The following is a 27,484-nucleotide window of genomic DNA, read 5'->3' as shown; positions in this document are numbered from 1 at the left end:
GTGGACATCATTGGTGACCTTTGGGATAGTGGTTAAAAGTGCAGAGTCTGTGGAGCCTGACTCCTTGAGTTGGGCAAGAGCTGAGCAACTGTAGATGGCAGATAAAAAGATTTCTGTGCTTCATGTCCCCTTTTTCTAATGTAAATAATGATATTTCCTCCCTTGTCAGATAGTTATGAGGATTCTGTATGAGTGAATTCATATAAAGCATTTGCAAAAGTGATGGCTCTTAACAAAACAAAACAGTTTAGTTGATGTTAGCTGGCTTTATAATGTTATGCGAGAATTTTAAGGAATGGAACCATAAAATACCTAAATATGCCACATCACTAAAAATGTAGTAGAATGCACAATCTCACTTAACTGAGCAGCCAGTATTTTTCTAGGAAAGCAGTGAAAGTGGCTGAAAGACGAGAGTGTACTGATGAGGTAAAGTGAGGATGACATATGCCCTTTCCTTAGCCGGAGTCTGTACATGCACGATTTCTTACCTAGTGATGTCTGTACATTTTGATGAAATTACATCTACCACTCCTTTGCTTCCATGAAAAAAAAAAAAAGCAGTTTTTAAGCTTCGTCACACTAAGTTGCTTACATATGGCGAAGAGTCATTAAAATGTTCTATATTTCACATATCAACTAAATATAAATTACAAAATGTTATCTAGGAAGAGGGTCTTTAAAATGTTTTCCCAATAATATTAGTAAGAAGATTTAAGTATGTTTTTTACCCTTTAAAAGACCATTTTCGGGTAAGAATTGTTTATGTCACTATGTGATTTAAGAAATGAGGCAAGTGAAAATCAAAGCTCCTTCACCTTGCTCCCACCCCTACCTCCCACCCCCTGCTCTAATCAATCTTTCAGTTTCCTTTTTTTTTTTTTAATTTTTTAAAATGTTTATTTAGTTTTGAAACAGAGGGAGACAGAGTGCGAGTGGGGGAGGGGCAGAGAGAGAGAGGGAGACACAGAATTTGAAACAGGCTCCAGGCTCCGAGCTGTCAGCACAGAGCCCGATGCAGGGCTCGAACCCACGAACCGTGAGATCATGACCTGAGCAGAAGTTGGATGCTCAACCAGCTGAGCCACCCAGGCGCCCCAATCTTTCAATTTCCTGTAGCACTTTGGATCATCACATAAGTTGTGCACTTTTAACTGTATACCACTATACATGTGGTACTGTATAAATTTTGATTCAAAAATAAACATGCAGGGGCACCTGGGTGTCTCAGTCGGTTGAGCACCTGACTTGGGCTCAGGTCATAATTTCGCAGTTCAAGAGTTCGAGCCCCCCATTGGGCTTACTGCTGTCAGCGCAGAGCGCACTTTGGATCTTCCACCCCCCTTTCTCTGCCCCTGCCCCGCTTGCGTGCTCTCTCTCTCTCTCAAAAATAAATAAACAGTAAAAAAAAAATAAATAAACAAGTTAATTAATTAAAATTAAAATAAAGATACATAGTTTAAAACTAATTGCAATTCGTTAGTAATACTAATTTATATATTGATGTAAGTATAATGTAAATGTTTTATTTATTAGAAGTGTAGTTTTTAGTAATTTGCTTGATGATTTACTAAATTAAAACTGGTTTTGGATTTAATATAAGCTGAGAGCATAAGAGACCCATCAAAAATGTGTCTCTTCAATATGTTTATAAATTTGTCTAAATTCCTGTAAGTCCAAATAATCTCTTTTGCTCATTTAATTGCTAATAAATAAGATGCCAGGGTTTCAGTATCAAAGAGAACTAACCCATTTATACATTTATAAAATCCTAACATGAATATGTGTGGAAATAGGTGACAGCAGATAGAACTGTCCCTTTGGGATCCACACTGCTTTTTCTGTTTAGCATACAATGGAATTTAAGTTCTAGCCAGTACAGAATTGTGTTTTCAGTTTATACATTGTCTTATGACCCACTTATAATTTAGTGAACTTTAATATGCCTAGTGACTGTAAAAGCTAGCCAATGCCAAGGCTGATATCAAAGGGCTGACTGCCACTTAAATTGCTTAGTATCCTAGAATGGCTGTTTTATAAAATACGTTTTCTAAACACATTCAAGAATAAATGAACAAATTATACCAATGTTTTACAAGATGAGAAAGCAATCTTGTAAGTCAAGTGAAAATAATGAGTTCTGAAGGCAGGAAAGAATAACAACACATAGATTACCATAAAACATTACATTTTGGGGTGAATTAAAGGGAAAGAAATCTAGTTATACTAACAATTCACATTAGAGAATTTGGGCTTATAGGGCTCAGTGGAACCAACAAGGCATAGGATACCTTTGATCAATCGCCTTCTTGTGTTTATAGTAGTCATATTAAATATTTTGATTGAAGAGAAATTATTAAAGTAGTGGGATAATGCCGCTTGCCATAAGAAAACTAATGACTGCCCTTCCTGTGATGTTATTGCTATCGATTTCCTATAAATAAAAACAGGGAGAAAAATCACATCCCTTTATAGTTATAACTCTGATCAGCCAATCAGTGCCCAAATTCTAGTGAAATTGCCTTTGAAAGACCTTGAGATAATTGTGTGCTAATGAATCTTAAACTGTGAACTTATTTTCCATGTTTTTTTTCCAAGCTGAAACTATTTTTACTTCCTTCCTTCTTCATTTCTAATTCCTGAATGAGAGCAACTTGTAGAAAGCAATTGAAAAGACTGGCTGGAGCTAGGAACATGGTAGCATGATGCAGAAAAACAATGGCAAACAATTAACAGGTCCAACTTGTTGTGCAATGCAGAAGTCATTTCGTAGTGATACAGCAGAGACTGTAGAACGTAAGAAGAATGTAGCCATGTCATGAAGATTTGTAGATCTTTACTAAAATTATTATCATTTTGATTAATTTTGCCATTTTGATTTTGTAAAAATGTACTCTAGCCCCACTTAGCAATACTGCCTTAATCCACTCACAAATTCCCAAACTCTTCATTCTCACAAGGATCATGGTTATCAATAGATGTTACTAGTATTTTAGTCTAGAATGTTCCAGGGATAATAGCAAAGTAAAACTTTCTCTAATATACTTTTTTTTTTTTAATGGTTTTATTTATTTTTGAAGGAGAGAGAGAGACAGAACATGAGCCGGGGAGGAGCAGAGAGGGAGGCACAGAATTCGAGGCAGGCTCCAGGCTCTAAGCTGTCAGCACAGAGCTCCATGCAGGGCTCGAACTCACGAACTGTGAAATCATGACCTGAGCCGAAGTCGGAGGCTTAACCGACTGAGGCACCCAGGCGCCCCTCTAATGTAACTGAGGAAGCTGAGCCAGCAATTGCTGTTATAATTGCTTACTTAGAACTATTGCATGTTTTCTTGGGTAAGAAAACACTTCATAATAAAGAAGAAAAATACATTTTTTAAACAGAGATCTGTCCATTGGTTAGAGTCTGCAAAGAAAACTAAAACGGAAGGGGGAATAAAGGGAGAAAAGAAAAGAGTAATTCCTATGGTAAATAATAACTTCCTAATTAGATTGTGTTTTCATCCCTCAACCATAATAAACACGTCTATCATAATAAATTTTGTAATACACCAAAATAAAAATCTCCAAATGACACCATAAAGTCTTCTATCTAACCAAGGTCTAACCCTGAAGTTTTTAGGGTAAATTAGATGTGATCCATATTAAGGAATTTTTTTTTACAGTTTATAGAAGTACATAATGTTATTGGAACATATATTCGTGAAAATACTCAGATTACCATTTTATATATTAATATATGATTGTAGCAAAACAGGAGCTATGTAATATGATATGATAGGGTTAAAATAGCTACATTTTAATGGGAAATTAAAAATAGATCATGTTTAGGCAGAGATTAAACTGATTTAATTGCTGTTTCTCAGTGTATTTATTTTGTTTTTTAAAGAGTATGTTTAGTTTCCCCAAGTCTAGTCCTTTTTCATCTCATTCAACAATATTTCTATTTCTCTGTACATAAGTTTATCACTCACCCCAGTTACTAACATAGAATGCCATTCTCTCCTTTTCCCCTGCAGTTCTATTGTAAGTCCTCCTAGATTACTGGTAATCACACAGTGAATTGCTAGCTACCAACATATTTCTCTGCGCAACTTCCATTTTCTACACGCGTTAAGCACTCTCTGGGTACCAAGAACTATTATAAGAAACAGCTGAGTAAGAGGAATCCCTGCCCTCAGGCTAATACTTACAGAACTTTTTATAAATGAAAACCCTAAAAGTTGTAGCATATCTACAGGATCATATGCATGTATTTACAAGATGTCCTAATATCGTAAAACCATTGTTTAAGCGGAGGACATACTCTCTATTTTTCTTTTAATGAAACATGAAAATTTTTTATTCAGTTGATTTTCACACTTTGATTCAGTATCAGAACCACTGACTGTTTGAGGCTTTTACTCTGAAATGACAGCAAGGTGGAACAATTATGAAGGAGACTATCTTTTGTCCCTACATCTACAGTCTTTTCTTAGAGAATGTGTGTATAAGAGAGTTAAAAAAAAATGAGAAATCGGAAACCCTTTTAAGTTTTAAGGGAAAAAAATGCAAATCTGTTGGAATCAGAAAAGCTGTAGATAATACAACATAGGTTTTTATAACCTGTTATTATAATGACATATATAATGCAGACAGTCCATTAACACTATTACTGTTTTTTTTTTCTTGTGAACTATTTCCAGTTGTTTCTTCATTAAGAATGATTATGTATTTTGAGTGCTAATAGAAATTCATAATGTCATATTCCTAATTATAAAGACATCCAGATGGCCCAAAGATACATGAAAAGATGCTCAACATCACTGATCATTTGGGAAATACAAATCAAGACTACAATGAGATATCATCTACACCTGTCAGAATGGCTAAAATCAACAACACAAAAAACAATAGGTATTGGTGAGGATGTGGAGAAACGGGAACCCTCTTGCACTGCTAATGGGAATGCAAACTGGTGCAGCTGCTCTGGAAAACAGTATGGAGGTTCCTCAAAAGGTTAAAAATAGGGGCGTGCCTGGGTGGCTCAGTGGGTCAAGCGTCTGACTCTTGATTTGGGCTCAGGTCGTGATCCCAGGGTCATGGGATCAAGCCGGCATCAGGCTCCATGCTGAGTGTGGGTCTATGTATATTTTAATAGTTATTTCATGTAGAAATGTAGAAATAGTAGATGTACTAGAAAGTAGAACTAACTTAAATTTAATCCATATTAAAGACATTGAAACCATTTCTTAGTGTTATTAAAATCAAATGACAAACCCTGTACTTTTAAAAACTAGGTTGGTAGTATCAAATTGGTTTAGAAAATACCTTTAATAGTCTTGATTAGGTATCTCTGGAAACAACTTTATATTAGCAATCAAAATACATAATCATTCTTAAAGCAGAGACAATTGGACGGAGTTGACGAAGAAAAACAAGATAACGGTTTCAGTGGACTGCCTGCACTGAACAAATATTGAAAATTGATTTAAACATCAGAAGTCATTTTAAATTGGATCCACCGTACTGTAAATGCTGTGACATTGTTATTATACTGAATATTGGAAGGTTTAATAATAATTAAAGCAATGATTTGGAAAATTGATGTCCTTACCTAAGGAAATAATTGAAATCCTGTACTCGTATAGGATTTTATACTGTTCAGAGCGCTTCCTGTATGACCATTTCATCCTCACAAAACCACTGTAAAATAGAAAACTGCAGTAATAACATTTGAGCAACTTACAAGAGGATAGTCACTACCTGTTGTTGAATGAAAACAGAGTAAACCCATGTCTTCCAAACTCTTCAGTTTTGTTCTGTAACATGTTCATTATAGTATTTACCATTTTTTAGATTTGTGTATTTCTGTACTTTGCGAAAGATTTCACACATAGGAAATGTTTATCAAGTTAGATAGAGACTTGGAAAATACAGGTACATTTGTTTAAAAACAACAACAACAACAAAGATTTGCCAGAGTTAAAGGATTTTATCCTGTAATGGTTCACAGAATGAATTGTGCTGTGTATGCATAGTTTAAATAACCAAAAACTTAGTTGGTATAAACTTTTCCTGATAAGAGTTTGGCCTTTGGATGAACAGCGTGTGCATCTCTGGGAACTTGTTAGAAATGTAAAATCTCAGAGGCTGCCCAGACCTACTAAACCAGAATCTGCACTCTCTTGAGATCCTACATTAAAATTTGAGGACTAGACTGGAATATGTTACAAAATATATTATATCTTTGATTGTTAAGGAGACATAGAGACATAATAGTTTTGTGCCAGTCTCCCTGAGTAGATTATCTTACATCTCAGCTGAAATTTATAGCACACAAGAATGTGTGTGTGTGTGTGTGTGTGTGTGTGTGTGTATGTGTGTGTGTGAGTGAATGTGTGCGTGTTCATTAGTTACGTTAAATTACTGCTCCTGATGTGGTCTAATCCAAACTCTCCAATTCTTCTAATCAGCCTTTTTAAATTAGTGGCTTTTGCTTCCATTTAAGCTGGGGAGATATAAGCACTAGCCAGGTGTGTCCCATGAACAGCTTGGTTGGAATTTCAAGCAATGGTCATTGATAAGACCTCTGTGTCAAGCTCGTAGAACCTACCTTACCCTGCTCGATTGAATCCATTCTGCTGAGACAGTGTCAAATTAATACAATTACTAGCACATTTATGATAGCCCATAAAATCTCCCACCACTACATTCTTGCTAAAGGTTAAGAATTACAAAAAAAAAAAAAAAAAAAAAAAAAACTGTGGTGCAGGCAGTGATTTCTGGGGTTCAAAGAAGCTTCAAGCACCTAAAAAAAGTTTTCAAAGCACATTATTATAAATTAACTGTCTTTCACTACAGCTAGACTAGTACTGACAATATTTTAAATAATAAATTTGATGCAAAATAGCAACATCGAATTTAAAATACGTGATCTGCAATTTTCTTCTAAATATCTTTTTGTCAAAAGCATCCAGCTGATTAAAAAAAAAAAAACACTAGGTAGATTTTTATACAAAGAAACAGAATAAAACCCAAATGTAAAACCAAAAATTACATATCTTAAAAATTACAACTTTAAATTTTGTATTATAATCTTAAATTTTAAATTATAGGGTTGTGATATGATTATATGATGTATGATTTTATCATAAAATGTATTATTTTAAACATCTAGAACGTTTCTGATTAAAAAACAACTTTCTAAATTTCACGTAAATATAACTAACAACTCTCTCACTGTTCTAGTTCACATACATGCAATCCTAAAAGCAAAAGTAAAACTAAAAATAAGGGAAGTTGTTTTGTTAAAATAACAATATTTGTTTGTTTTCAGTAGAGTGTGATTAGGAAAGTACAAAAAAATAATAGCTAATGTAAAATTTGAATTGTTATTTCTTAAGGGATAAGATCTTGCAGATTAAACAGGGTGTGAAGTAAGAATTGTTTTCTCACAATTCTAATTACTTTGAAATTATGCTATAAATTATCTTCTTTTCTGCCTTGAATTTCCTTTCCCATATAATTAGACATTTTCAAGAATCAAAACTATTATTGTCTCTTAAGAACAAAAGCCATAGAAACTGCAAATTATATCACACTTGAACATGTTTTTCTTCTTTGAAGAGACCCTGAATTTCTGGCATTTTTGAGAACACTTTCTGACCAGAGGATGATAGATATGTGAAGGTCTGCTAGTGTTGGAATCAGGATAATTACTTTCTATCTATAATAATATTCATGTTATTAAAAAGTTGCCAAGGTCTGTGTCAAATAAAAATTGACCTAAATCTTCCCTGGTCCCTAAATCATTATTTTATTTTAAGAATCAGGCCACATTCATATAGAATTTTTTTTTCCCCTAGACCCCATGGGCCTAATCAGAGGCAACTCCCAGGAAAAGTCCCTTGTCAATGCAATCCTTGAACGAGAGCTTGAATTATTACCATGTCCCAGGAAAAGGGCAGTTATCAAAAGACATTTTTACATTTCACTGATAAAATGGATTTTTTATTTCAAAGAGTAAAAAAATGTTTTTGTGAGATCACACACTGAGAAACTTTTTGACAAAGTAAATTTTATGATTATATGAAAATTGGCTTTTTTCTGAATAAAATATTACTAGAATTCACAAATTCCAGTTTTATCATCTATAGCTTTTGAGGTACTTTTCAGGGGAAAAAGGCAGAATTTGAGTATACTCATATTTAAGATAATTTACTAGAAAAAATTAAATTGGTATTATATATTTGTGGGGTTTTTTTATATTGCTTAGTGGTTTTGTGTATTTGTTTCAGACCTAAATTTCAATATGTCTTTTGAATCATGTATAAAATATGTGGGTGGAAAAGTATGAAACCTTTAAGATCTCTCAGAATGTAGACAAAGATATTCAAGGCATCTAAGTCATATGGTGCCTATAGTATTGCTAATAGCAATATTGGACAAAAAGGAAAACTAGGAATAAATACATTTATGAGTATCCAAATATCCCAAATAAATGGAAGAAATCAATTCTAGTATTACCAGGATGATTTATTAATAGGAACCTCTCTTAATTCATTACCTTAATTTTTTTTTAAGTTTATTTATTTTGAAAAGAGAGAACAAGCCGGAAGGGTCAGGGAGAGAGAATCTCAAGCAGACTTCATGCTGTCAGTGTGGATCCTGACCCGGGACTCAATCCTGTGACTGTGAGATCATGACCTGAGCTGAAATCAGGAGTTGGACACTTAGCCAAGTGACCCACCCAGGTGCCCCCACCTTAATATTTTAATAATAAAATATATGCCTTATCTTGTTTAATGTTGAAAAATAAGGTAAATCAAATGACGTTTTCTGATTAATTAAAATACATTGGTAGGAGTAAAAGGTAGGAGTAAAAGAAAATGTTCTTAACATAATAAATAAGAGGGGTGCCTGGGTGGCTCAGTCGGTTGGGCATTGGACTTTGGCTCAGGTCATGATCTTGTGATTCATGAGTTCGGGCCCTGTGTCAGGCTCTGTGCTGATATCTCAGAGCCTGGAGCCTGTTTCAGATTCTGTGTCTCCCTCTCTCTCTGCCCCTCCCCTGCTCATGCTCTCTCTCTTTCAAAAATAAATCAACATTAAAAAAATTGCTTTAAATTAATAAAGAACATAATAAATAAGAAAGAGTTGGACCCCAGTTAAAGTTCTTAGTGCACAGAAACACTATGAATTTAGATAATGTTATAATAATTTTTTATAATAGATTTTATTTTTTGGAGCAGTTTTAGTTAGGTTCCCAGCAAAATTGAGTGGGAGGTACAGAGATTTCCATAAAACCCTACTCCCATACATGCATAGCCTCCCTTGTTGCCTACATCCCCCTACCAGAGTGGTACATTTGTTACACTTGGTAAGCCTACCCTGACACGTCATTATCACCCAAAGCCCACAGTTTACATTAGGGTTCACTCTTGGTGTTGTACACTATCTGGATTTGGAGAAATATATAATGACATGCATCCATCCTTGTAGTGTCCTACAGAGCAGTTTCACTGACTTGAAAATCCTCTGTCCTCAACCTGTGTGTTCTCCCTACTCCTGACCTCCTGGCAGCCACTGATCTTACTGTCCTCCTATGTTTGTCCTTTCCAAAATGTCAAGTAGTTGGAATCATACACCATATAGCATTTTCAGGTTTGCTTCTTTCGCTTACTGATATGCGAAATAGTTGTCTTCAAATGTCTGGAAATAGTTTCACAGCTTATTTCTCTATAACTTTGAATAATAGTACATTGTCTGAAGGCAACACAGTTTATCCACTCATCTACTGAAGTACATCTTGAGAGTTCTGTCGCTTCATATCCTTGCCAGAATTTGGTGTTGTCAGCATTCTGGATTTTGGACATTCTAATAGGGATATACTGGTATCTTGTTGTTTTAATTTATACTTTCCTAGTGACATGATGTGGAGTTTAAATTGAGTTGTTGGTTTGCTTAGTATTAAGAGTGTTTTATGTATTCTGGGTAGCAGTCCTTTATGAGATATATCTTCCGCAATTTTTTTTTTCATAGGCTGAGACTGTGTTCTCATCCTGTCTGGAATTGTTTTTCAAAAGATGTTATTTATTTCTATAAAATGCATCTTAAATGTATATGGTTTATCTTATTTTAATGTTACCAGTGAGTGAGATATGACTGGATTGGAGAAGGAGTTGAAAGGAGATGCTGTTATGTATTTATTCTCTCTTTCTCAGAGAAATTTAAATAATGCCTGTACTATATCACTTTGGTGTGGTGATATTTTTTAGTTTCTTGCTTAAGCACTGAAACTTTATAAAAATAAATCATACACACATAAATGCACTTGTCTCATCTCATTTAATAAAGCAGAGTAAGCACACTGTCTGAAAAATTTGATGAACTTTCTGGCAAAGAGAAGAGAAACGTGTTCTAATTTAGAATGAGGTGAGTCAGGAATATCGTTTCCTGAACAGCTCCCAATTTTCTCTTTAAGAGAGAGTTTTAGTGTGAAGTCATTATTAAGTAAGATCATATAAATTACTTGTTATCGTGGAGCAATGACTTCTCTAAATAGAAAGTTCTATTTTCTTTGGATGTAGAAAAATGAAAGTTTGCTGCCTTGGTTTTCCTCAACAGAGTTCAAAGCTTATTTTTAATTTGTAGTGTATGCAAAATATTGTAATTACTTTATGAACATGGACTTCTTTGATAACATATTTTTTGTTTTTAGGCAGCAGAGTTTATATAATGCATGGTCCGTTTCATTTCACTTCATGCTGATATCTCCTGTAATGAAAAAATATTTAAGGATAATTGTCTTTTTTCCAAACCTTTTCAGTTTTATAGAAATGTATTAGGAAAAAATCTGTATTAAGTCTGCTGTCTTTAAATGTAGTGAAAATTAATATCCGACTATTTACCTGCAGGAACATGTTACAGTGTATATGCAAGAACATGTATTGTGTGTGTGTTTGTGTGTGTGTATATGTGTGTGTATAGCCATTATGAGGTAATAAAAAAAATTTCTGAAGATTATTTCCTTCATGAAATTCCATCTGATCTTCTCAAATAACAAGTGATCTAATCATATGATAGTTTATAGTTAACATAATTCAAAAACATAATAAATGTAAATGTTCAAAGGACATTTTATGATGATAGATGAGTATATTCATAGTATGAATGTATTTACTTAGGATCTGATAGAAGAAAGCATCTCTAAATATTGTATCTTCCTGCAGTTAAAAGGGACTAAGTAGTCAAAAATTATAGAAATACCTAAAAACATTATGGTTGCGGTAAATAACTAGATTATATCTTAGAGTCATCAAAATATTTTGAATCCATATTTACCATGATAAAACACAAACCGCTAAATCATTGTATATAGTGTATTTGTAAATAACAGGACAAAGTAACTATAATATAGAGTGAGTAAGGTGCATGATTATATTAATCCCACATTGAAATATTAAACGATTACTTATTTTATAACCAATCAATAAAAAGACTACATACTTACAAAATAGGAGGGTGGAAACATAGACCATATTTTGGTTAAATAATAAGAAAATAGTCATATGGACTTGTGATATATCCATTATGAATGGATATTTATCCATAAGGAAATTTAGATTCATATTAATCACTTTTTAAACCTACTTTGTACTCAGCACTATGTTCCTATAATTTGAGAAATTCACCAGATTGAGAAATAATTATAAGATATACATGATAAATTTACACACAATGTATAAATATACACACAAATTTATAATCTTAAGTATACTATTCAATGACAATTTGAGAAATGATAAATGTCTGTAATTCAAAGACCTATCAAAGTATGGAACACTCCAGAAGGTTTTGTGATGTACTTTTCCAGTGAGTCCCATACCTTTGCCCCAAGAGATACTACTGTTGTGAATTTTCCACAGCACAGCCCAGAAAAAAGTAGAATAGAAACTCCTATAAATGAAAGTATACAATATGCACTCTTTTATTGTAATGTTTTTGAAATCCATTCACATCGCTACATGTATCAGTAATTTGTTCTTTTTTGTTTCTGAGTAGTATTTAATTGTATGGATGTACCACATTGTGTTATTTGTTTACCTAGTGGTAGACACTTGGACTTAATGAAGCTGCTGTAAACATTCTTGTTCAAATTTTGTTGTGCACATATGCTTTCATTTCTCTCAGTTAAATAACCAGGAATGCGATGAAATGGCTAAATGGTACGTAGCCATTTTACAGATCATTTTACACTCCCACCAAAAACTATATAAATGAGGAAGGTTAATTTCTAGGAGGAGCAAATGTGGAAATGTTGGAGATAGTGAGTTATTTTGAAGAGCTAAGTATGCAATGCTATATAAGGTTGATCAAAAGTCAGCTAAAAAAATGTTGCTCAGGCACAAAAGAATATCTGTGATTTGGGGAGTCAAATTGATTAAGATAACCAAAAAAATTATGGGAAAGGGTAAGCGACAATAACCATTGAGTGGTATATTTTTGAATATTTCTTTTTTTTTACCTTTTTATATTATTTAATTTGACAGCCAGAGTCATGTTTAATGTTCCCATAATGGTTATACACAGCCATTTATCCTTACTTATACTTAATGTAATTAAAACCAGTCATCATTTAACTATTGCAGAGATGGTGAGTATACTTCATGGTATAAACTGATTTGTGACACAGAATACACTGACACCTGTAAATACCATAGCACACCAAACCTTGTGTAGTTTCAAGTGTAGCTCTTCAAATCCCAGCATTGAGAGTAAAGCTTCCTTGTGAATCTTTTAAACCATATGTCTTTACGTCAATTTAGACAAGAATGTTACTGCTGCTCTTTTTAGTTTTTGACTCATTTCGATCTTCTGTTTCATTATGGCTATAATGTGAAAAAAGGGAACTCTTGATTTACTCCTTGTTTCTGCCCTGCAGCTTCCACTTTCTTTTTTTTTTTTTTTTTTTTTAAAGCTGCTTGTTCTGGGACACCTGGGTGGCTCAGTCGGTTGAGCGTCTGACTTCAGTTCAGGTCATTATCTCACAACTCGTGGGATTGAGCCCCGCGTCAGGCTCTGTGCTGACAGCTCAGAGCTTGGAGCCTGCTACGGATTCTGCGTCTCCCTCTCTCTCTGCCCCTCCCCTGCTGGTGCTCTGTCTGTCTGTGTCTCTCTCTCTCTCTGTCAAAAATAAACAAACATTAAAAAATATTAAAAAAGCTACTTGTTCTTTGTTGACTTCAGTGATATGCTTCCTGGGGAACAGCACGTGGCTAACCAGTGAAGCAAAGGCAACCAACCTTGAGATAACAATAAGGATAGTTCATACTCCACAATAGCATTTTGTTCTACCTATGTGTGTCTTAACTCTGTGAGGCCATTGGTCTTTGTAACATCTCTGTATTCTTTCCTTATGATGAGAATTTGAGACACAGATATGCCAAAGAATTTGCTTACAGTCATATAGTTAATAAGTAGGAGAGCTAAGTTGAATACTGTGACACCCCTTTGACTGCTCTGCAGTTTCACAGCCATCTTCCACTTGAAGGCAGTTTACAAACTGTAAAACAGTTATAGAAATAGAATAGTGTTCAGTTGAATTCAAGTTAGCAAGTATCTTAAAGTGTAATAGACTACCTATGAGGGGATTTGAAGATGAATGACAAAATCCTGTCTAAAAAGAACTTATTGGAGAAACATGGTGTATCACTCTGAGGAATGACCCAGAGCAGGTGGGATGGTGTAACTACTCTAACTGAAATTTAAACAAAAAATTATGGAAACCCAGAAGACAAATATCCCCCTGAAACATTAAAGTACTTTTAGAAGGTATTTGAAAAAAGTTTGAAAAATTAGCATAATTCATCATAGAGAACTCACATAGGTGAAGTCATTTAATAATGAAAGTTCTGGGTTGGGGTGCCTGGGTGGCTCAGTAGGTTAAGTGTCTGACTCTTGATTTCTGCTCAGGTTTTGATGTCCAGGTTTATGGGTTTGAGCCCCATGTCAGGCTCTGTGCTGATAGCTTGGGATTCTCTCTGTCCCTCTATCTTTTCCTTTTTTTTTTTTTTTGTTTTAAGTTTATTGATTTATTTTTGAGAGAGAGAGAGAGAGAGAGAGAGAGCACAAGTGCGGGAGGGGCAGAGAGAGAAAAGGAGGCAGAGATTCCGAAGTAGACTCCAGGCTCAGAGCTGTCAGCACAGAGCCCAACGTGGGGCTCAAACTCACAAACCATGGGATCATGGCCTGAGCTGAAGTCAGACACACATCAACTCAGCCACCCAGGTGCCCCCCCTTTCTGCCCCTCCCCTGCTTGTGCTCTCTCTCTTTCTTTCTCAAAAGTAGACAAATAAACTTAAAAAAAAAAAAAAAAAAAAAGAATGAAAGTTCTGGAAATCCAGAGTAGTGAGATAGAAAGGTACAAGGGGAAATACATATGGGATGGGGGTGGGGAGCCTAGAATTATATATGGGAGATAGGTAGCAAAGACCTTGAATGCCTTTTAAAGGATTCTGAATTTAATTGTTTAGCTAATGGAAAACCATCAATAAAATTGAGCAGCTGAACTGTTGATTGTGAAGAATGATTTGAAGCAGGAGGATCTTTTAAGAAGACAGAGCAGGGGCGCCTGGGTGGCGCAGTCGGTTAAGCGTCCGACTTCAGCCAGGTCACGATCTCGCGGTCCGTGAGTTCGAGCCCCGCATCAGGCTCTGGGCTGATGGCTCAGAGCCTGGAGCCTGTTTCCGATTCTGTGTCTCCCTCTCTCTCTGCCCCTCCCCCGTTCATGCTCTGTCTCTCTCTGTCCCAAAAATAAATAAACGTTGAAAAAAAAAAAAATTTAAAAAAAAAAAAAAAAAAGAAGACAGAGCAATACTTTAGGGGAGAGATGAGAGAGCTTGAATTAGGACAAAAGAAGTAAGGCAAAATATACACTCAAAAATGGATTGGGGATAGAACTGATCAGAAATGCCAATTTATGGGGCGCCGTGGTGGCTCAGTCGGTTGAATGACTGATTCTTGATTTCAGCTCAGGTCATGATCCCATCAGTGTGGGATTAAGCCCCGTGCCAGTCTCTGTACTAAGCGTGGAGTCTGCTTAAGATTCTTTCTCCCTCTGCCCCTCTACCCATTCTCCCTCCCTCCCCCATCCCTAAAATTGAAAAAAAAAAGCAAAAAAAAAAAAAAAAAGGAAAGAAATGCCACCATAGTAAACACAGGAGATGAAGCTGAAAAGATAAAAGGAAAAATATTTTCTCTTTGCAGGACTGAATAAGGGAAACTGTAAAGTAATTAACTTGGTTATTGATACACAGAGTAGAGGCACCACACTCCACAGTAATGATTGTGTTCCCTTGTGGGTTTCTTCTAAGTCCAGTATTCCAAATTCTTTCTACTTCCTTTTCATTAATTTGGTTTCAGTTAAAAAAAAAAAAATTGTGGGGGCGCCTGGGTGGCGCAGTCGGTTAAGCGTCCGACTTCAGCCAGGTCACGATCTCGCGGTCCGTGAGTTCGAGCCCCGCGTCGGGCTCTGGGCTGATGGCTCAGAGCCTGGAGCCTGTTTCCGATTCTGTGTCTCCCTCTCTCTCTGCCCCTCCCCCATTCATGCTCTGTCTCTCTCTGTCCCAAAAATAAATAAAAACATTGAAAAAAAAAATATTTAAAAAAAAAAAAAAATTGTGTAGTTTGATTGGTTATGACCATTTAGTTTTAACTAGCCTTCTTTTATAGTGGTAAAGAACAGGATGCTTTTCCACAAGTTTTGTGTGTGTGTGTTTTTTTTTTTTTTTTTTTTTGATCAGTTAAATGCTGATCTCTTTATTAAAATAGTAAACAAAATAAATAGTGTATAGGCATATTCAGCCTACAGACACACTACAAAATACATAGGTGTAAATACTTGTGGCCACATGATACAGTAGGAAGAACTCAGTTCTTGTTCCTGCCCTGGCTTTCCCAGTTACTAGTATGCACTCTGGGCAGTTGCTGGGTCTTAATGTCAGGGTTTCTTTCTGGGATGGGTGTGGCTCAGAATAATATATAAAAAGCACAAGAAAAGGCACAGTGATTAGTATTCATATTTTCCCTCACCCACGCTCATCTTCCCTCCTCATCAGCCCTTCTCTCCATTTTCATGTGACTCCTCTTGAACCTTTCTTCGGGGTAGACTCTCCCCAGGGTTGTTCATAGTTTCCCAGCCAGCTAAGCATCAAAGTTTTTCCAGGCCTATTCCTTGGCAGCTAGAGGTTTTTCTCTTCCACGGCCAAAAATGATACATCCATTCTGTTTAGGTTGTTAGCGAAGAATGTGAGATGACCTGAGGCCGCATTCCCTGCATTCCCAATGTGCTGGAAGTTCCCATTCACAGTCTTTTGATTCTTTGGGGCTGTTTTTCCCCTTTATGTTGCAGCAAAGCTGAGATGGGAAGAAACCAGTCACTGTGACTGCCACCCGGGTGTGTTGGCTATCATCTGGTGATGATTTTCCCCTATCACCAATTGCCCTGCTAGTTAGCTTGTAAGTATTTTGAACCCTGAGGCTATGACATTGGAAATATTTTTTAAATTGTAAAAATACAGTTTTAAAGTTTACATAATTTCCAGTTTGTCTTTGTTCTTCTCAGGGGTCTTCAACAGGTTTTTAGGTTGTTTATCAGCTGACTTCTGTTTGAACTTGCTTTCATTAGCACTCTAAGTTTATGCTACCATTAGCTTTTTATTTTTTTATTTTTTTTAATGTTTATTTACTTTTGAGAGAGAGCACAAGCAGGGGAGGGACAGAGAGAAGGAGACACAGAATCCGAAGCAGACTCCAGGCTCTGAGCCGTCAGCACAGAGCCCGACGCAGGGCTTGAACGTGACTTGAGCTGAAGTTGGATGCTTGGCTGACTGAGCCACGCAGGCGCCCCACCATTACCTTTTAAACATGTATTTTTATGGGATATTTCACAAAGTTTTATAAATGGTGTTATAAAACAATAACAGTTACCAATTTTCAAGGCCTATGATATGCTAATGTAGGTAGGTAGGTCAGTAGCACCTCAGAGATTGGTGCTTTTTAACAGATAAGGAAACTGAGGCTAGTTGACATTAATTAATATTTTGAAATTACAAATCTAGTGAGTGGGAGAAGTCAGGCATCTATCCAGTTTTCTTTTTTCACCCCTATCACAGATTAATTTTTATATGTGCAGTAAAGGGAGATTTTGTTTCTTCTTATGTTGGTAATTAGCCAGGATTTTCCTTCATTAATAGTCAGAATGTCAGTGGAACTACCTTCCAAGCATAAAGAAAATAAGACTGTGTATGTACATTTTGTGAGATATATAATTTTTTAAGACTTCCTTTTCCTCTCATAGATGGTGTCACAGTAGATTCAGAGAGAGAGAGAGAGAGAGAGCAGTAATATGGGTTGTTTGCCTCCAGTGGGTTTATGCTCCTGTTCTGCTCTGGAACTTTCTATCATGCTTTACAAGAGGACTGACTGTATCATGATGTGAAAGCTTGTAGTCGTTCATTCCATCCTCTGTCCAAAGGAACTACGTAAAATTTATGTCCTAAAAAGCCAATATGTGTTATAACTTTTAGATTTATAGAAAACCCAGAATCTTAATTTATCATCCTGTTAATTTAATTCCTTTTCAAAAAACATGTATTTCTACAATTTTAGTTGTATGTTCTTGTTCCTTGAGAGCTTATTGGTGGAGAGGATAGGTCCAGCCAAAGGCTGGTCAAAATGTTTCTGTACTAGAGATTTAGATGGATCCTAATGCTGAGAGTGGCAAAATGTGTTCATTATTTAAATAAGCTCAGGCTGCCAAATGAATCATAAAGGCAGCTGGGTGTCCTGTGCCAAGGTGTCATTTTCATTAAGTGTGAGATTGCACCTGAAGGACAGTTTAATTTGCAGCTGCTAAAAATATTTCGACAGAGTGATACTGTTACAAGTGGCAGGTGGTGCCCAAACGTGAATTTTGCAAGAAATGCCATCTGTGGGATGAGGTGTGGAAGAATGTCAAGGGGGTGGTAAAGGAGATAAAGGGGGGAAGAAAAGAGGTGTATTTACTCAGTGTTTATTGCTGTTATCATGACTAAAGATGCCATGCTTCACATGATAGCATTGGCCCAAGATTATTAAATATGATTATTTGTTCAGCTTCTACCATGTGCACAGGGCATTGCAAAAGTACCACAGTACCTGTAAAGACAAAGTTTCATTCCCAGAGGCATACCATTTAAACCATCCAGATGAGAGAATCCTTTCCAAGTGTATTTACCTTTCATAGTGTTTACATTGCAGTTCTGTGCTGGCAAGACTAATGCACTTTGATCCTGCTTAAATGAATCTTGCCACTTTCTTTTGATGTTCAGCTTTTAATACACATCCACATCCATTTCCTGCTTCATATTGTATGAAATATTTTCAATAGTACAAGCTCAAAGATTTTGTTAGATCATGGTCAGTTGGGATTTTGTGAACTTTACAGAGTAGAGAACATTGCAATGTGGAAAGGTATCTAGGGACATTGTAATTGTTGACATTAGTAAAAGATCTGTATATGTGTGTCTATTAGTTCAATGGACTTGGCCACATTGAAATCAGGAACTTATATCTGGAGACTGGAAATAGACATTCTCTACTTTAATGGGTTACAGAACACAAGTTTGAGGAGCAAAAGTAACTAGTGGGTTTCAGTTTTTCATTTCTGCTTCTCATTTGATGGTAGTAACTGGAAGTAGAAAGCCTTCCTTTGTGAAAACCATGAACTTTCTTTGGTTCTCAAGGAGACCTAATAAAGTAGGTCAATATGAATGAATTTGGGTAAAGGTTTTCCACGGGGAGTTTCTGATGACAAGGCAAGTTATTGAATTGCTTGTAGTTTTTCAGGACAGTGGTAATCTCTGACCTCCAACATATGCATTGTTTTTAGCTTCATAAAGTAGAGAGACATGTTTTCTGTTATTTTAATCCTATTGATAGAATCTAATTTTGAAAAATTATAAACAGATCATTAGTTTTACTGTATTAATTATCTAGCACAAAAGGATGTGATCAAAAGCAGAAAAGTTTTTTTCATATTAAAATAACATTCATGAAATTTCAGGAGAACATTTTGAGAACCTATTATTTTGCAATAACTCTTAGAAATAGTTGCAATTTAAAGGAGCATGTCTAAGCATTTCTTTAACTGGGAACGTAAACACTGTTAGGGCTATGATGAGTTCTGTTCATCCCAATAACTCTAATGAACTGCCAAAAAGCAGGAAAATGTGACTCTTTCTTCTAAAAAAAAAAAAAAAGAAACCCACAAACTTACATATTTTAGTTTAGGAAATTCATTCATTTATTAATCTATTCACTTATTTAGGAACCATGTTCTGTTTCAGAAATTGTGCTTAGCCCAGAAGAAATAATTGGGAAAAAATAGGGAAATCAGCTTACCAGAAGAGAGGGGAAAGAAAACAAGTGATTAAAAGTAGAGTTTTCTGGATTCTAATTGAGAAATATGCACTAGGTGCCAGGGAATGGTTTGTGTGTTAAAAAGGCGATAGACAGTACAAGATGGTTTGGAAAAGGTGAGGCCAGAGGCAGGGAAAACAGATTGAATGTGGCTGCCAAAAGAGAAGAGATAAGGGTCTACATTTGCGTAGTTGCAGTAAGACAGATTCAAAATATGCTTAGGGAAATACTTTGTTATATGTAGAAGCTGAAGGCAAGAGAGGGAGAGATACAGGACAAATGCCTGTCATAACAAATAGGAAAATGAAGATAATAGGAAAAGGATTAAATGTTACAAAAGTGATAAAAGCCAACTTTCTTTCGTGTTATGTGAACTAAATGTGTTTGAAGATAGTAGATGGGGTGTTTTCTTGATTTACTAAGGGATTAAAGAAGAGGAACAGTGGTCAGTTCTGCCGGAAATGTAAGTCAAAGTTTGTGGATGACACTTCTCTTAATTTATTTTTGGTATTAGGGACACTGTAAATAGTGTAACTGACAAGACTTCCCATTTTCCTCTAGTGCTAGAAAGCTTTGAGTCAAAACCATAGCTCATCTCAACTATATGTGTTGACGAATGCAGTATGTACTTTTAGAGTTGTTACTGGCTCAGAGTAACATCAGCCTTCCTGTCCTTTCTGCATGCCAATCTTAGTTTATGCTACTTTATCATATCTTATGACACCTGAAATCTGGTCTGGAAATTATATGGTATAAATGCATTAGTGCTTATTTCTGTAGCACTGTATGGATAGCTTGGAAGAAATAGATTTTATATATATATATATATATATATATATATATATATATATATATATATATATATATGACTAAGTGGATGACTTGAAAATATAACTCTAAAGTAAAAAAAAAAAAAAAAAACAAGCAAAACATGAATTGTACACGCAACATTAAGACTAGAAAACAGGGAAAGAAGTGAAATGATGGCAGTCCTGCAGGAAATGGAAGCAGTTTAAGGTAAAATACCATTTTATACGTAGGTGTGGACATTGGCATTAGCCAAAGTGGAAAGATAGGAGCAGAAGCAGTTTTAAAAGAAAAGTAGATGAGTTCCTTGCTAGTCATGATGAATTAAAACTGCAATGAGATACTTAGGTAGAAAATTTGAGCCAAAAGTTTGAAATGCAAGGTTGGATCTAGGAGGAAAATAAAGGTGATGTAGTTTGGAGATACCTGAAGGTCTAAAAGTGAATCAATTCCAAAATAAAAAAATTCTAAACATATAACAAAATTTAGAATATTGAAATAGTAGAAGAAATGTTAGGAGATGCCTTCATTTATAGGAGTGGGGGGAATAAAAGGTGCTCAAAAAGAAAATAATTTAGGAAGCATCTGTATTTACAGATGTAGGAAAAGAAAGTGGTAAAAGAAATAGTGAAGGCTCTATACTTAACAATTCAGGTTCAGAGTCACAGAAGGCACATGCCAGAGAAACAATGAAAATTATATGAAGGGCATGAAGATTTTATTGTGCCAATGGCAGCAGACAAGCAGACAACCGAAAAAGCGTGAGCATCAAAATCTATGTGTAGATTTGATGGATTCTGTTGATTACACTCTCAAAGGTGAAACACCAAAAGCTACCTAGTAATGGAGTTGGAAAGCAACTGGTAAATAGGGCAGGGAGTCTGAGTCTGAGTCTGAGTCCCCTCTCAGTCTTTCAAAAAGTCCTATGGCTAAATGGGTGCAAGAAACAGTGGATTCTAGAGCAGAGTGTAAGTGGAATTCTTTTTGGGTTTTTTTTTGGTAGAATAAAAATATTTAAAAACTAAATATTTGGCACGGAGTCATTATAAAGGGAAAGGTTGAGAACCCAAAGAAGAATTGACTTCTTTTCTTCATTTTTGCAACTCCCCAGTTGCTGGATTTCTTCCTGTTTTTCATCACTTTTCTCCTTGTATTAGATTCTGTCTTCTTTTCTCTTCATACTGTATACCCTGCTGTCAATCTCAAATAACTTCAGCTCTAGTCTCCATTTCTTTCCTGAGCTTCTGTATTCCCTGACCTGTGGGACAAATTCCCAAGCATCTCACTTCAAAGCTGCACAAAACTGAGCTTATCTTCCTCCCCCGACTTCCATATCTATCTTTCCTCAAGTGTTCCTATTTCAGCAAATGATTCCTATCCAACCAATATTTAAATCAGACATTTCTTAGTATTTCCATGATTTTTCTTACTACTCCCTTCCTTCAACATCTCATCAATGAACATAACCCAGCAGTTCTGTTTTCACATAATCCTTGCATATGCCACCTTCTCTATCATACTGGTCCAAATCACCAACCCTTCTCACTAGCCTCTAGAGTGGTCTTCCTGCCTTCATTCTTGCCTCATTATATATTTTTTATTTCCTGTAGCAATCATAGTGATCTTAACATAGTAATCTGATAATGTCAATACTATGTTTAAAATACTTCATTGGTTTCCCTCATCGCCATTAGGACAATATGCTCCTGAACAACACTTCCTTCTTATTCTGGCCTCTGCTTAACTTTCTTGTCATCATCTTTGACCACCCATCTCTTCATTGACTACTCTCTGAGTGCACAGTATTGTCATTTCTCTTACCTTGCACGTGTTACTTCTACCTGGGACATTCCTGGTTATCCTTTAGGCCTTGAGTTACAGGTCATATCTTCTGAGAAAAACTTTCCCTAATTTCTTTAAGGAAAACTGAATTTTCTCTTCTATTTCCAACTGCATTTTTTTCCAGACTCTTACTCTTGTCCTTTTTTTGTGTGGTGTAATAATTGTTCTGTTTAATTGTTGGTATTCCCTCACAGACAGAATATATTTCTTCATAACATCCCCTTGTTTTCCACAATCTAGAGCACAGAGTACATGTCTAGGAAAAATATGATGAATGAAATATAGATAGATGGTGAGTGATTGCATGAAGAATAGAGATTTTTACTGGAGAAATATTTTGTAGATTATTGGATTGAGAGTAAATAGAGGCTTTAGACATACAAATAAAGAGAGATCATTTTTCCACAGAAAGTAAGAAAAGAAAAATTGAGAGGAGAAAAAGGAGGACCTTCTCTTTAAATGGTTTTGGTTGTATCAGTATAGCAAATAATTCCATCTTTGAAGAATAAAATGAGATGCTACATTAGTTGATTTGAAGACAATCAGAATGATTTTAAAGAGTTTCTGTTAATAAATCTGTAACAACAATGATTCTTTTTTAGGATACATAGCCTGAGTTAACAAGTAGCACATCCATTTACTAAATTATATAGTTTTCATCATCCTTGCTTAGATATAGGGGCACAGGAAAAAAGTTCTGGGATTATATAAGGCAGGTGCAATGGAGGTTCGGGAGGCCAAGAGGTTCTAGGGTAGCAGGGCAGACAATTAGAATGATTGATTAGAATGTTTGGTTTGGAAGAAGAGGAGAATTCACCAGGGAAGAGAGGAATAGATTGAGAAAAGAAGAGGAGGAATAAAAGGACCAAATGTAGTAAGGAAGGGGAAAGCAACATTTGAAGGATTGAAGAAGTAGAAAATGCATAGTGAGAAAAGGTTTTGACCGCAGACAAGATTTGCTAAATTTAAAATAGTAGAAGTAGAACTCCTTTTAATTTTTTGAAAGAGTTTAACTAGAGACCTATTTTATTTTGAGATAGGAAAGAATGTTTTTCCAAGTTGATTGTATCCTAATGTCTTAAAGACAAGTTACATTTGACTGACATTGTTTTTCTTTGATATTCTTTTTTAGTTTAATAAATGTGTACTTTTTTTTCCATGCGTAGTTTATTTTTTGTCTGTTTCTGAAGCTGTGTCAGACTGTTATTCACCTACAAAGTCCTCCATGCTGTAATACCAGATATTGAAAGAGAGACTGGGATCGAAGGCTCTTTCAACAATGTGCATGGTAACTTGTTTGAATGAAATCCCACTAGAGTCCACATGGATAAAATGATAATTTTCTTGACATATTTTAGAGAGGGAAACACGTGCTTGATAGAGCCTTCTGTCATGCCCAAACACCAAGCTAAGAGAATATCTGTACATGTAAAATACTGTTTGCTTTATTGTCATTTTTGTGCTTCTAACGTGACTTTTGCCTAATTATAGCTTTCTGAGAACAAGAGACATATTACTCATTTTGTTTTCTACGTCATGTCTTACATGTTTTTGTGAGCAAATACAGTAGCTAGATTTAATTACTTGAAATTCTTTAAGTTATACAAGTGTTTCTGTGAACAATTACTCTAATTGGGAAGGTACTATTAGACCAACTTCTCCTCCACTGCTCTAGGTTTAAAGCAAAAGAATGTGTGGTTTTTTTTATTCTAATTCTGTAGCTGGGTTATAATGAGATCTCCAAATTTAGTATATGATTGAGGCTTCCCTTCACTGTCTTAATGATAATAATATAATGCATTTACTAACATTTTGCTAAGTTGTTTCAATGCATTATTCAAGTTGAAAATATTTGTTTTTATATGAACTATTTATGACGGAAAAGGTGAATAGAATCCAATTTGAAATAAACCCAGTGTGAAAATTAGTCATCTGAGATCTGAGACTTACCAAAAAGTCACAAAAATTGCAAGTGACTGAACTGAATTCTTCGACGTGTAGGTTTGTGTGCACACACAAACTATATATATCATAACTGTGTGTGCACACACAAACACGCTTACAACACTGCATTTCCAGGAATCTGCAATTCCAGGAATTCACCATTGGGATAGTAATTGTTTGATTTGTAACATACATGTAGGTTTGACAGGTAGGTTTGACATGGACATGTAGGTTTGTGTGCACACACAAACTATATATATTATAACTGTGTGTGCACACACAAACACGCTTACAACACTGCATTTCCAGGAATCTAACTTCATCATTGGGTTAGTAATTGTTTGATCTGTAACATACCAATTCCTACCATGTCACATTATTTATTCTGCTCACTGATACTCATGAGACGCAAACAGAAATATACAAACATATCTATGTATATGAACAGGTAGAAATTGATGAAGAAAAAACCAGCTTTGTAACAATTATAGGAAAGTAGTGTATTATTTTATGTATCTTATAAAACTCTGGTACTGAGTGAGTCCAACTTTTAAAAGTTATTTCCCTACTCTTATTCCACTGGCACACTGGACTTGAAATATGAATAGGTAATGAATTGTATGAATAGGTAATGAATTACTGACAGAGTCTGTATAATTTGCCTGAGAAGGATAGTGGAGTGTAGACCTGAGTGTGCATGGTCTGAGAGCAAATGTTAAAAGAAGGTTACAAGCATAGAACACATGATAATGGTGATTATGCACAGGTATAAAGATTAGGACTAAATAACATGGATAAAGCTAGTTTCAGGGTTCTGACTTCTTCCATGATATCTCAGGTTTGGTACTTATCTATGTGCACGTATTTCATTGATGACTTGATAACATGATATGTTATGGGAGTAAAGGTAGCTTATTGTGAGAATTAAATACCTGCAATGTCCTAAATGCTTTCAGTAAGATAAACTCAGCTTCTTAGTATGTTACATCTTAAAATCAATGAAGCTACTACATACTTTTATATGTCTGTATGAGACACAACCGCATCAACCCAGGTATTTACAAAAATTATTTTTTTTAAATTAGGCTCTAATCATTGCTAATATACATTCTGCATAATCTAGGCAGTCTCTCTCTCTTTTTGTTTTTTCTTTCTTCTCTTTCCCTTCTTGCACAAATACTCATTGAATGTCAACTGTGTTTTAACCTTTAGGATTGCAGCACCAAACAAAACATGCCAGGTCCTGGGAACTCATATTCCTTTGGGGTGGAGAGAGAAACAGACAATAAACAAATGAAGATTAGAAACAGAGAAAGAAAGACTGAGAGATCACAGGTGTTTAATAATGTTAGGAAGAAAAATAACACATGAAAATTAAGAACTAAAAGGATTTCAAGTGCTTTAAATAGGGTAGTCAACAAAGATCTTTCTGATAATGCAATATTTGAACAAAGACCTGAGTAAAAGTAGGAATCCAGTCATTCATTATAATATATGAGGTGAGAAAGTACACAGAGAGGAAGATCTGAGGCAGGAATGAGAGTACTTGTTTGAAAACCAGGAAGGGGCTACTATGGGGATGGTATGGCGGGCTAGGAGTAAGTTAGGTCAGGAGAGTAGGTAGAAGAAAAGGCTTGTGAGGTAGCAGGGACCAGATCATAAATGGTATCTGGTCACGGGAGAGATTTTATATTTTATTGTGAATAATTTGGAAAGACGGATGAGGGGTTAGAGAGGGAAGTGACCTGCCATAGGATCACTCTGACTAGTGTGGAGAAACAGAACACAATTGGTGGTAAGGTAGAAACAGGGAGACTGTTAGCAATTCATCGCTGGTCATGGTGATCTGGGAGAGGCCGGTCGTGGAGGATGTGGTAAGAAAAGGTGATGGATGTGCTGATAGAATGTGGGCTGGAGAGAAAGAGATGACTCAAGGGTGGCTCCAGAATACCGAGGTGACTTGAGTACCCAGTAAATAATGGTATTTACTGACATGGATAAGAACATGAGAGGATTTGCTGTTTTGTTGTGGTTAAATCTGGATCTCATTTCTCCCCTCCCATCCAGTCTTTGCTGGAAACTAGAACAGACCATTTGGTACTTTGACTTAAAACTATCTTACGCTTGGAAGGAAGAATGATAGTGATGATGGCAATAAGCAATATTTGAAAGCGTTTCCAGTTTGCAAAATATTTTAATATCCTGTAATGCATTTGCACTATGTGGTCACACTGAGGATTTCTGCACCTACTCCTAACTTTCCAAAAAAAGAGAAAAATAAAGAATTGTTTTGAGGTATAAGGTGATTTGTAACTTACTTTAAAATACATAAAGAACAGTTCACATATTCTGAAAACTGTGAACTAAGGAAAGATTAGTTCTTGAAATATATCAAATGCAAGTGAGGAGAAAGTGAAAGTGGACTGTAATGAATGGTATTATCTATCTAACTGTGAATTAATATATGTGCTGTAATTTGTCTCTCAGATCCAAGGTTCATTAGTGCCCACCTCATCCCAGAAAGTGACAACCCTGAAGATGACAAAGTATATTTTTTCTTCCGTGAAAATGCGATTGATGGAGAACACACCGGAAAAGCCACTCATGCTAGAATAGGTCAGATATGCAAGGTGAGGTAAAGAAAAAAAACAATTGAGGAGGATATTATTGTCCAATCATGGTTTTCTTTTTCTTCTTTACCTATATGCAAGTATAATGAAAACTATGGCTAAAAATCTTGACTGATCATTATAAATATTTAAATGGTAAAGAATGATTTGAAAACATACTTGTTTATTGGTAACTCTTCGTAGGTAAACATGCGGGTAGAAATTGTGACACATTATTTCACGTTTACATTAAATGATCTTCCTTTGAAATTTTAAAGAAATACATTTTTTAAAATATTTATCTTAGAGAGAGAGAGAGAGAGAGAGAGAGAGACAGAGCTCAAGTGGGGGAGGGGCAGAAAGATAGAAGGATAGAAGAAGACACAGAATCCCAAACAGGCTCCAGGCTTTGAGCTGTCAGCACATAGCCTGACACAGGGCTTGAACTCGTGAACCAAGAGATCATGACTGGAGCAGAAGTCAGATGCTTAACGGACTGAGCCACCCAGATGCCCCAAGAAATACAATTTTTTCATGTTACCTGGGAGGACACATTTTTTTTGTATTTTCACACAACAGTTTCCTAAAATATGTAAGAGTGAATGGATATTTGTTGTTGGGATAGCTAAATTATTGATATAAAAGAGAAAATCATTAAAGCTTGATTTTATAAATTGATTATAACGTCCTATGTACATATATATGAACACATACATATAGTTTTGAGCATCTGAACTTTGAGGTAATTCATTTACAGTGTAACACAAAACTGGATATGATATTGCGTTATAATGTCAGATACATAGAATAAAAATTACTCAATAAATGTTTCTGGATTA

General features: G+C 35.4%; 1 protein-coding gene across 4 annotated transcripts in view; it reads left to right on the top strand.

The window, feature by feature from the left end:
- The window catches only part of SEMA3A (semaphorin 3A), a 467,148-nt gene that overhangs the window by 392,347 nt on the left and 47,317 nt on the right, over window positions 1-27,484 (top strand). For all 4 annotated transcript variants that reach the window (XM_045494648.1, XM_045494647.1, XM_045494649.1 and 1 more), the window contains one exon: window positions 26,524-26,666. In XM_045494648.1, coding sequence (XP_045350604.1) covers window positions 26,524-26,666 — 143 coding nt within the window. The remainder of the gene's footprint in view (window positions 1-26,523; window positions 26,667-27,484) is intronic.

This window comes from Leopardus geoffroyi, chromosome A2 (assembly GCF_018350155.1).
Source record: "Leopardus geoffroyi isolate Oge1 chromosome A2, O.geoffroyi_Oge1_pat1.0, whole genome shotgun sequence".
NCBI lineage: Eukaryota > Metazoa > Chordata > Mammalia > Carnivora > Felidae > Leopardus > Leopardus geoffroyi.
Note: the sequence above shows the minus strand (reverse complement) of the source record. Positions and strands in the feature narration are given on the sequence as shown.